The sequence below is a fragment of the Theropithecus gelada genome, chromosome 12 (assembly GCF_003255815.1).
Source record: "Theropithecus gelada isolate Dixy chromosome 12, Tgel_1.0, whole genome shotgun sequence".
In the NCBI taxonomy this organism is placed as follows: Eukaryota; Metazoa; Chordata; class Mammalia; order Primates; family Cercopithecidae; genus Theropithecus; species Theropithecus gelada.
The window spans coordinates 73,279,563-73,292,237 of NC_037680.1; the positions used below are offsets into that span (position 1 = coordinate 73,279,563).

At 33.4% G+C, this 12,675-nt stretch overlaps 1 protein-coding gene across 3 annotated transcripts in view; it reads right to left on the reverse strand.

Annotated features, from left to right (window-relative positions):
• Positions 1 to 797: 797 nt before the first annotated feature.
• PGAP1 (post-GPI attachment to proteins 1) overlaps positions 798 to 12,675 on the reverse strand; it is an 83,954-nt gene continuing 72,076 nt past the window's right edge. For 2 of the 3 annotated variants that reach the window (XM_025405377.1, XM_025405379.1), the window contains 4 exons: positions 12,317 to 12,367; positions 11,687 to 11,874; positions 10,517 to 10,621; positions 798 to 9,172 (listed from right to left, as the gene is read on the reverse strand). In XM_025405377.1, the coding sequence (XP_025261162.1) occupies positions 9,034 to 9,172; positions 10,517 to 10,621; positions 11,687 to 11,874; positions 12,317 to 12,367 (483 nt within the window). In that variant the 3' untranslated portion in view covers positions 798 to 9,033. The remainder of the gene's footprint in view (positions 9,173 to 10,516; positions 10,622 to 11,686; positions 11,875 to 12,316; positions 12,368 to 12,675) is intronic. The other variant, XM_025405378.1, reaches the window with a different exon arrangement.

Below are 12,675 nucleotides of genomic sequence, written 5' to 3' on the forward strand. Positions count from 1 at the left end.
GTCTCCTCTCTTGGGCAGAATCCCACTCCATGCAGGCACAGAGATCCTGGATGGGCCCCCAGGTTGTGAGAGACATGCTCACCTGTACAAACCCAAAGAATAGACTTAGAGGCTTGAAGAACAGCAAAAGTGAGACTTTTAATAATGGTCTTTCAAGATTGGGTGTTTGATGGGCAGGCACACCTGGGGCAGTCACAACAGATAATTTATCTCCTAGCACACAAGTCCCTCCCCCAGTTCCTCACTGGTGGAGTACTATGCGGTTACAATCTTCCCAGACATCGCCTGAGTTTCATTATCCCCATTATAAGGTTATACCCCATCCCCTTCTCCACTTAAGTTTTGATTCCCCAATAACAAAACTTTCTTCCCTTTTATGGGTTGACCCCTCCTCTACATTCTGTTCACTTATTGTGGCTTTCTAGGTGCATGAACCATGTGGTTTGTTACATTTGCAGGCTGGCTGCCAGTATTTAGATTTATCATGCCTTGAAAAATCTCCCAGGTTCATGCTATTATCCTACCTCAGCCTCCTGAGTAGCTGGGACTATAGGCACCCGCCACCACGCCTGGCTTTTTTTTTTTTTGTATTTTTGGTAGAGACGGGGTTTCACTGTGTTAGCCAGGATGGTCTCGATCTCTTGACCTTGTGATCCACCCGCCTTGGCCTCCCAAAATGCTGGGATTACAGGTGTGAGCCACCACACCCGGCCAATAAATCCTTTTTAAAGAGTTTTTACCAAGATGGTATTGTGGAGAGTATGTCAATTGGTAAGCAATCTTTTTACCACATGTGCGTATTCAACCAAATTTATTTTTGAACATTCAGAACACCAGATTATCACAGATTAAAAATAAAGCACCAAAAATTACTACACATTAATACCTGAGCAGAGACTGAAGGCAAATATTCATCTATTAAACCTACACCATAATGCTGAAACATAGCTAAAAACATTCACAACACATTCTACAGAGTATAGTAAGTAGTATTTTTTTGTGAATTACAACCACATAAATGTAATAATTTTAATTATACCATATAAAAATACACACAAAATTACACATAAATGTATTTAATATACTATACATTGTACAAAGTACTAGAGATCATGCATGTTTAAATGGAAACATCTGCAAGGTGACAATCATTTTTTATTATATACTACAGGACAAGTTCCTCTGCACTTGTTAAGTGTTGTTGTTATGCACTGTACTTTCTGGAGGGATGAGAAAAAAATTATCAATTTGCAAATAAATGATTACTTACTGAGTCTATCTCAGCATAACACATAGGTTGTCCTCTGTAAATTTTTTAACTATAGTATAAAAATTGATGCAGGCTGAGAACCATTTATTTTATTACATACCCTTGCCCAAACTACTTTCATGTCAATATGAGCATGTTTTAAGGGAAGAGGTTTTCTTTGTATGTGTCTTTAGAGAAATCTATATTTTTGTCTGGCGAGTAGGTAGTGGAGGTAAAATGGGAAAACAATGTGTTGAGCTTACATTCAAAACTGAAATTGAAAAATATACAACTTGTGAGTACACAGAAATGTGAGCATCTTTTATCAGAGACCATGATTATCCTGTGAATAAAATAATTTGGACTTTAATATAAATTATATCCATTATTTTAAATAAGCACAGTAAAAATGCAAGTCTACATTTTTTAAAAACTGAAGTCTGTTTTCTCTTGAAACCTTAAAAATATATAGGAAGAAAAGAGAGAAGAAAAAATGAGGGGAAATAATGTTTTAAAATATACTACATGAATCTGAGTTTATTAATTATTAAAAATCATTATTGTGTAAATTAACCTTATTTGATATATACAAGCCTCAATGATTTGAGAAAGAATGAGTGCAAGTCAAAGAATGCATGTCTTTGATAGATTATTCATTAATAAGACAAAAAATTACATTTGAAGATTAGTTTTTCCAAGTGTAATACGTTCAGAACAACAGCGTTACCACCTTCTCCCAGAATATTTTTTCAGAAACCTTAGCCAAACTTAATTTTCTACATCTATGTAGTGTAAGTCTATTTTAATTCAAAATGAAAACTCTGAAAATTAAGGGAGGCCTCTAGAGCAATAGTTCTGGAAATACTAAAGGAAATACCAGTCAACTTTTATTTTAAACTTTTATTTCACCAACCTCAAAGACAAGGATTTGGGGCCAATTTGAGAGGACCACCCATAATAAAATGTACAGTTATAAAATTGCAGGGCACTCTTTTATCATTTTAAGGCACACACTGTTTTATCCCAAATGACTGTAAGTTCAAGGTCACAGTGATGATATATATTCAATTTTGGTCTGGTGTCTCATGGGTATGTTGTTATATTTATAGCCAGTCATTAAGTTTAAGAAACTATAATACAATCACTTCAAAATAATATATTCAGTCATTTTTATATTTTTAAAAATGTAAATATGTAACATAATTTCCTAATTTATATACACTGTAAATCGGGAGGTTTTTTTCCACTCCACAGTGGAGAAAGGGAAGGTTATTTCTACCAGTATTCCAACAAATACATATTTGATTATGTAGAAAGCATGATTATGTTAAATACAGCATCTCCTACTTAGAATACAATTATTCAACACAATAGATGGACTAATTTCAAAGAACAATGTACACTGAATTCAGGCCTTGTACATCCTCTTTTTACTAATAACACCTATGGTCCCCATTAGAATAAACTGTCACTAAATGAAGGCCAAAGATTTCGATATTTGGCTTTCTGTCCTGCCTCCTTACTTCCAAGGTTATTCATGCAAACTGCATCAACATTACTAGGCAGAGAAATAGTAATATTAAATTATGGGGAAAACTATAATATGAGGAACTGAGATTTCCTTAGAATTTTTATGGGGAGAAATTGAAGCATTTAATGCAGATAAAAAATAGTTTCTGAGCCTATCATATTTTCTACTTTTCTTCCATGAGTACAACATATTAATGTTAACATTTTAGTATTAATATCTTGTTTTATAATATTTTCCTTTAACACACGCATGTTAAAAGGTTGTACTACGTTAGGTTCCAGTGGACAAGTTCCCCTGTGAAACATGTGACTATGTAAAGAGACTGAATGGAAATACAAAAAAGCAAAAGAAATTCCACAGTCAACTTTCAACTACATAAATGAGACACCCGTACTAAAACGGCTTGTACAACAATGTACATCACAAAATAAATCTGAAGCAAGATTACTTCAAATAATTATTTCAACTAATTGCTGAAAGATCATTACTAGGCAAACTTTTACCCAATAAAATCAGAAAACATTCAAGCAATCACACAAAATAGAACACACTAGGCTACAAATCTTGAATATTTTCAAAGAAAAATAAGGGTATGAAATATAAGTTTTCATGGTTTAAACATTTATTGTAAGTCGTAGATGAATCATACTGAAAAGATTATTTTTGCTTTAATCCTAATATGCTAAGAAAAGTTCATTGGCACAAATATCCAGAGGTATTTTACAGTTTCATTTACCTTTGGTGGCAAAAAGTATTTTGCTAACCATATGGATACAGTCATATAGTTTCCAATGCACAGCTTTATGCTAAAGAGAATTCAAATGTGTCTCCTTTTTTCCTAAAAAAGGGATGTAAAAAGTCCAATATGAAACAGAACAAGTGCAACATGAAATACAAAATATGCCTATCATGTAGGCTTTTGAACAGTTAATAGCTCTACGTGTTGTCTATAAACATTTTTTTACTAGTAACATCACTATTGTATAAATATTAAAAACCAAAATGACATTAAAAAATAGCATATGAACTTTACAAAAATGGCTATTTTTAGACTTCCTAAACTAAAATCAGAATTCAAATATGCAAACAAATCTACACTAACTAATCAAAACACACCAATAGATACAGTTTTTCATAAGTGTTCAAAGTTACAATGCACAGAATGAGTATAGACAGATTCTGACTCATATATCAAGTCCTACACAAAGTCTTCAGAAATTAACTGATTAATTGGTATTTCAAAACACAGATGTTATTGGCAGCATAACATGCCAAACACTTTAAGAAAGTACTGTACTTTATGTAAAAGTTATCAACCATAGACAATTAAGACAGCTTAGAATATCACCTAACTTCTGAAAGACATGTTATGAATTTACACTGTTAATGGAAAAACAGCTTGATTATTCTCACAATTTCCAAATTTTATTCTGTTGTTAAAACTAAGTTATTAACAGATAATAAATTCATATAAGTTCTTCTGAACTCAATATAATTTATCAAAAAATGTGAATTCTTGAGCATTTGCAGTATACATATTTGGATTTGGATTACTGACCTGACTTTTCTTCCCTATTGTTCTTATTAAAAGTAAAGAACTCGAGTAGCTTTATAGCTTTCCTATTTCCTCAGGCTATTAAACATATTGTGAAAGAATGCATGAGTAATGTGTAAACATAAAAGTTCATTACAGAGTTTAGAACCTTAGTTCAAAAAAAAACCGGGATCAAAGTTTGGCTCCTAATCAACTTACTATGTTGTAAAAGTCCTTTCTACATTTACCTTACTAGGAAAGAAAGTTTTCTGGCAGGGTGTAATTTTATAATACAAACATATTACTGCTTTCTTATCCTGGCAAATGTCATGCGCTCCAAATGGATTTTCCCCAGTAAATTTTACAAAGTATCTTGTTACCTACGATATACAAGTTCACAAATCCTACACAATGAGAAAACAAAAAGCAATCATGAAAAATAATCAACAAATGCCTAGTCATAGAAGGTCCCAACACATTTTCATTTTTCCCAAATGATTAATAATAACCAGTCCCTAAAACGTCAAATGCAGCACTGTAAAGTTTCACACTGAACCCAATGATAATGCAAGACATTATGCTAATTTGGACCCAACACCTAAAATTAAAATGTGGGCCAACTGATTTATCTGGGGGTTCAGAAATCAACAGCCCTAGTTTAATTCATAGTTGTGTGTTTCCTCTATTTCCCAGAGCTTTCAAGAACTAAACTGAAAACTGAATTTTACCACCTTTTATTTCCCTTGGCCACAAAGGGTGCTAATAAACAGCAAGATGAAATGAATGCACTATACTAGATGTGAGAAGTCTGAAGAATTAAGAAAAGTATAGGAACTAGGCCAGGTGGTCATGCCTGAAATCCCACTATTTTGGGAGGCCGAGGTGGGAGGATCGCTTGAAACCAGGAGTTCGAGATCAGCTTGGGCAACAAACTGAAACTTTGTCTCTACAAAAAAATTAAAAAGTCGGGCACAGTGGCATGTACCTATAGTCTCACCTGCTCTGGGAGGCTGAGAAGGGAGGATCATATGAGCCAAGGAGTTCAAGACTGCAGTGAACTATGACCACCCATTGCACTCCAGCCTGGGTGACAGAAAGAGACTTTATTTCTAAAGAAAAAACATATAGGAACTATATAATGAACAAAACAAATAATCCATCTCATGTAAGTGTGTGTGTATTGTGGAAATGTGTAGTATCACATGAGTAACAAGACAACCAACAACAAACACTTACTATGCCTATTACAGTTATTTCTTCTTTTTTCCTTACTATATAATCATGTAGATAGTAGTATAGTTCACTCAAGAAGGGGTATTCCATTATATAGATCTGAATTTGTCTAGCCAAAATATGAAAAAATAAAGATTAATCAATACATGATCAATATATATTGAAAAGACTCAAAATCAATGTTAACCAGGCACGAATGGCTTTTCTAGAGTCACCACTTTAAATATTTTCATTCTGGTGATAACCAAGAAAATAAAAAAGAGTTAGTAGAACCTGTTTAATTTCTGGCATAAAAAAGATCCAGGAAAAAAATCGTGTTAGCAATCTCTACCTATTATCAGTTCCAAATTACAATCAGTAGTAACTCCAAAGGAGACTTTAGAAATACTGAATGTACCCAGTATTATTCCCTCTACAGACTACATTTGATCTGGTTATCAACAATAGGGTCTAGGAGTTAAGCACAAAACTTACTCATAACTCAACAATTGCTAAATTAGAATGCCATAACAGTTGCTGTAAAAGTTGAGCTCAGAAATTTCCTGAATTAGATAATCTATAACTGCCAATAAATAATTTCATTTTTGTTAACATTGCTAATAGGGCAGTGCTGTTTTACCAGCCAATAATATAGATTGTGTGCACGATGGAAACTGTGTAATTTAAAGGCAAAGGACTTTCCTTTTCTCAAGTGACAGAAACATCCATTTTGCTAATCTTCAAAGAGCCTACCTTCGCATCTCTGGTAGCCATTTGGGTTTAAAGTGCATCAAGACTCAATGAAGACCCTGTCAAAATGTAAGTGTACACATATGTGTCTGTATATATACACATATAATGGCTAAAGACCCAACCTACTATTGATTATAAAATATTTAATTAGAATCATTTTTGTAGTCCTTAAAATGAAATTTTTTTTGGCATAAATAAGACTTTAGGACTTGGTGATAACTACACTCCCATGAAAATATTTCAGTGAGAATTACTGTTCCTAGTCTGCTGCTTTAAAAAGTAAATGTACGGCCAGGCGTGGTGGCTCACGCCTGTAATCCCAGCACTCTGGGGAGGCAGAGGCGGGCAAATCACGAGGTCAGGAGTTTTGAGACCAGCCTAGCCAACATGGTGAAACTCCGTCTCTACTAAAAATACAAAAATTAGCCAGGTGTGATGGCAGGTGCTTGTAGTCCCAGCTACTCGGGAGGCTGAGGCAGGGGCATCACTTGAACCTGGGAGGCGGAGGTTGCAGTTAGCTGAAATCGCGCCACTGCACTCCAGCCTGGTGACAGAGCAAGATTCCATCTCAAAAAATACAAATGAAAAGCAAATGTACTACTCACAAATGAGAAATTTAAGCTTGTTACATTCATGAACAGTATTAACTAAACAAAGAGGTTTTAGAATACATAAACATAATATTTATGGCTATCAATAGACGATCTAAATTGATGAATTTTCTAAAGTTCTTTCTGTATATGGAACTAAGTCCAAATTCAGAAATAGTTTAAGGACACGTGTAATCTGTAACTTGAGACACACTAAAATATCAGGTGACAGAATAAAAGATGCAATGTGTATCAAAGTTGTTTATGACTATAAGTATAGTTAAACATATGGAGATGTATCCCTATTTAAATATATATATGTAGTATGCCACGGGACAAGTATATAATCTAATAAATTCTCTCTCTTTCCTCTCCAGCTGAAACATATAGCACTTCGTATTTTACCCCTTCTGCTGCTTCTCTCAAACAAACAAGCACCTGTCTGCCATATCCCCACCATAAGTTTATCATTTCCCTTTAATGTTCTCAGTAAGTGAAAATATGAATACTGAACAACATGCTCGAAGCTAGAAAAGACAACAATGGGATCAAACAAACTTAAAACTCTCAGAGGTGAGAGCAAGACCCTCTTCAACTGAGGCCAAAAGAGCAGGACCTGAGGAAGCACTGAGAAGAGAAGTTAGGTAACCCTCTACAGGCAGTAAGTAGAAGTAACCGTCCACAGGCAGTAACAGCTGAGAGGCTGTAATGGAATCCAGATGCAATGGCAGATAAAATGAAACTGGTGCTCGAGGACATCCCTGGGTACTAACAAGGATACATGTTCACAAGTGCAATGGTGGAATCACTGGAAATTTACATGAGAGGCTTTGTGGCATCACTAAAACTTTAGTTGAGAGGATTTGGGCATTTATAGTCTATACATCTAGAATAACTCTATAAGCCGGGTATGGCTCAGCCTGAGTTTACGCTATCCTAAGGCAAAGAGTATACTCTTCTGCCTTGCCGATTACCTTCTTCCTACTCTTGTAGCTAAAAGTGAAGTAAATTCTGAAATGAAATAAAATGTTACTCTTTTATTTGTCAAACAGTAATCCCAGAAGTCACCTAGGCAAATCAAAATTCCACTGTTAAACCTAGTGGCTAATGTCTCCAATTTATTCAGGTGTACTGTTTATACTCATGCTATTAATGGGTTACAGTTGTCTACTGTTATTCCATTAATAGTATAATATTATACATCAAATGTGATGTTACCTTGATTATGTTGTTGTTGTTTTTTCTCACAGCAGAAAAAAATGGTACAAACCTAGAGTTTCCAACCACCGGAATTCGGTTATTTTCACAATCCATTATGACCTTAGGCACTTTTGGCAACCATGGTGCAATGAATTGAATCCAATGGTATAAACTAAACAACTGAACTGCTCCAATACTGGGAAGCAAATAGCTATGAGCATTTTTTCTTTACATTTAACAACAGACCACTTTAATAGTCTCCTGACGTTCACTGACAATATATAATAAGATTCATATTTGAAAAATAGCAAGAAAAATTGTTTACGTTTGAATGTTTCCACCCATCAATCTTGCATTGGTTACCAAGAAAACATGTCTCCTTACCATTCAAAGCTCTATTTTCATAGATGTAAGAAGACAAGATCCACTTTGTTCATGGTGGCTGCCAAAAACTAACCAAAGGCTTTCTGTGGCTATTTAACCTTTGAGAAACCAAACAGCTGTAAATTTCATCAGTTATTTAAAGACTTATTTCTTAACAGATAAACTACAGCAAATTCAAAATAACCTACTTTTGTGAAAAAAGTTTGATGAAATGAGCAGAATGCTTGCAGTGAGATTACAAACAATGCTGCATCTACTAAATCTCTAATATTAGACTTCTCGTATGGTTGATAAAACAGACTATTTGATATGCACAGGAGTCCTCAATGATAGTGATCACCATATATCCCTTCACGAATTTTTCAAAAACGATTAGTACATGGATTCCACACCACAAAACGAAACCATGCTTCAACTACTTCCCTCAAACATTACAAAACTAATTTCCTATTTTCAATATTGTAAAAATAGACTTGTCTTCTCCAAAGGATCTTGCTGTCCATACTGATGGATCTGTGTGTTCCCTCTTATCACTGGCCTTAAACGCATAAATCATCTTCGTCATTCCTTAAGTTCACTCTTACATAAAGTTGCATAATGCATGGAGTAAAAGAGGAATGAAGGCAAAGCATGGAACCCTATATAAATGTGCTGACCCAAAAGCAATCACACCAACAGCCAGAGGAAGTGGAAATTGTGAAGCAGTCTTCAACAATTTACTGTAAAGAGACAGAGAAATATAGATTATTTATGTGAAATACATTGTGAGCCAAAATTATATCAATCTTTTATACAGTTTTGGGAAAGATAAATATTCTAAGTGATTTTAAATGAATGTTTTATGTTATGAATTTACCTATTCATAATTTTTTTTTTTTTTTTTTTTTTGAGACAGAGTCTCACTCTGTCGCCCAGGCTGGAGTGCAGTGGTGAGATCTTGGCTCACTGCAAGCTCCGCCTCCCAGGTTCACACCATTCTCCTGCCTCAGCCTCCCGAGTAGCTGGGACTACAGGCGCCTGCCACCATGCGCAGCTAATTTTTTGTATTTTTAGTAGAGACGGGGTTTCACTGTGTTAGCCAGGATGGTCTCAATCTCCTGACCTCGTGATCCACCCGCCTTGGCCTCCCAAAGTGCTGGGATTACAGGCGTGAGCCATCACGCCCGGTATACCTATTCATAATTTTTAAAAAGATCAATACAAGCCATATCTGGCTAGAAAAGAAAAATATTTCTATTTTTAAAATAGCCAGTTTTGTTTAGTCTTTCTAATTTTTAAAACAGAAAAATACTAGTTGGACTCTTATTCAGTAATTCCACTTCTAGAAATTTATCCTAACAATAATCATCAATAATGTTCAATAAGACATAGCTACAGAAATGTTTATTTTAACCCTACTTATAAAAAAAAAAACCCAAAGAGCCATCTTAAATTCCCAAAACAAGGAGTATAAAGACAAAAATCAGAAAAGACGATTACTTTTTTACTCTGAAAATAGAGAAACTGAGAATAAGAGGGGTTAAGAAATTTAACTAAAGACAGAGCTATTAAATGGCAGAACCAGGATTTAAACTCCAGGTTGACCTGATTCTAAAATATCTGCAAATATCTGCCAGAATCAACTGAAAAGACTCCCAGAGCAAACAACAAGTGAATGAAAAATCAGGTTTTATTACAGAAAATTTGAAACTACAAAAGTAGACTAACAGTATAATGAACCCTCATGCAACCACTATTCAGCCTCAAAAATGATCAAATCATGGCCAATTTTATCTCACCAGTATCTCCAACCACTTCTCTTGTTTGCTTTTTGGGAAGCAAATCTTAGATCATGTCTTTTTAGGATTAACTTCATAAAGAAAAAAAATACTGCATTATGTTCTATCAAGTAAAACCTATAATTAAGAAAACAAGTATAATATACTTGCATATAAACCATAATACTGTTATAGCTTTACTTTTAGGAATATTCAAATTAATTAGAAATAAAGAGTATGTTTCATATATAAATGGGGGAAAGGCCAAGACCAGATATGAGAAAAAGAAAAATTAAACTACTGTACCTTGATTTGATTGAAACAGTGTAAGTATTTCCAAGAACTGCCATAGTTGGAATAAGGATAAATGCCAAAGGTTTACATGGATCAGGATTAAGTTTAAAATAATACCTATAATATGAAAAAAAAAAACCCCACAAATCAACAATGACCTGATCATTTTAAATTATCAGAATCAATAGGATAAATATTGTTAAAAACATTCCAATAGCAATATGGATATAAGAGAGCTGTAAACAGTTCATGAAATATCTGATAAGTAATTTTTGCTCTATATCATCTTTGTATCCAAGGTTTTAGAAAGAGAATTATGATCAGAAACTACTAAAGGAAATGAAAATAACCAGTATGAATGCACTTTCTTTTTATAAGCAGTATATGTTTAAAACGGCATAAAGTTTTAAAAAAACAAATTACTTCAAATACATGAGTGCTACTCTATAACAAAAAAGATAAAATGAAGGTTCATAAAGTTATTTGTCCCTTATCTTTTTAAAAATCCAATTCATTTCTTGCATTTACTGACAGTAAAATGTCTATAGCCTTTTAGAACCAAAAATTTGTGCTCCTCAAATAATTCTGACAGCAAATCTGTGAACAAACATCTGGATATTGACTAAAATAAGGAACAAAAGGAGGATATTAAAATCTAGTAATCTTTTATTTAATTTGAACTTATTTTGGTTCTGCCAACTTAAAAAAATTCCCAGTATTTAGATAACTTGAAAATTTTATATCATTTTTGAAAACTACATTGAATAGGGGTTCAACTACTACTTGGATGAAGTGGCCTTTTATTTAGCAATTGACCAATGAATAAAAATACAATTCACCCTTTTGGGCTGATTTTTTGGAAAAGTTTATATTCCTGAAGTTTATATACACATCATAGTAAGGGAGAAAATGTGAATGTATTAAAAATAAATTGCTTGAACCCGGAAGGCAGAAGTTGCAGTAAGCTGAGATCGCGCCATTGCACTCCAGCCTGTAAAACAGAGCGAGACTCCATCTCAAAAAATTATAAATAAATAAATAAATAAATAAATAAATTTCAGGTAATGTATAGCTTCCTGTTCTTGAGGAATTTTCATTAACCATTAGGAATCTAGCAAGTCTCTACTTAGGGCTATTTATTGTTTGAACCACATAAACAATAATTATATTAATAAAACGCACCTAAGATTCTTTAGCCAATAAATTAGAGAAGGCATGCTGAGAAACACAATCCATGTTAATAAGTTAATCACAGTACTGTGCATGCGAAGGCTATCTTCAGCATCGTTAGCAGATAAACGAAGATGGTGTACTGAGGAGTCTTTATGATGATTGGATTTCTTTTCACTTCTTCTAGAGTGTTTGGGATTCTATAAAACAATAAAGTAAAAATATCAAGATACTAACTAAAGTATATTACTTTATTTAGAATCATACTCATTACTTATTAGCTAAGTAAGTACATCTTTCCATTACCAAACTGACATAAAATCCTGAAATTACTTTGCTTAAAAATACTTTAAAAGTTATAAAACTTTTATTCTTTTGACTTGCTACTTCTACTGCTGAGAATATATCCAAGTAATTTTTCAAAATAAAATTTGATAATAAACTTGTAAAAAAAATGACATAGGTACTGACAAAGATGAACTTATAAGTCTTTTAAAATATTCATTAGGTTCACTTTACTTAAATTCAGAATACTGTATCTTTTAAGCACTATGAAATCCTAACCTTAAAAAAAATAAACTCTTATATTTCCCCATGTTCTTTCACTTTAAATTTACATAGAGTTTTGAAAATAAAACTTACCACAGGCTGGCTATTCTTAAAAGTTGTCAAGCTGGCTTGCAGATGAACAACCTAAGAAAAATAAATCGCTGTTTAATTTTACTTTTATTTTGAAACAAAACATATAAGCCTTTGGTATTAAAAATGAAAAGCACTGTAATCTGAAATTTTAAAAATGCAAACCAAAAAGTCATTTAAACATTTAAAAACATTCTTATACAAAACAACAACTACACATGCTGGCTATCATGGATTAAAAAACAAACAAAAGCAAGAAACATCAACAAAGAAAAAACGGAAACAGAAACAAAACAATACAAACTTCTGGAGTATGGTGGGGCCAGGATATACTGCTATATCTTTTACAACCTGTAAAAGCC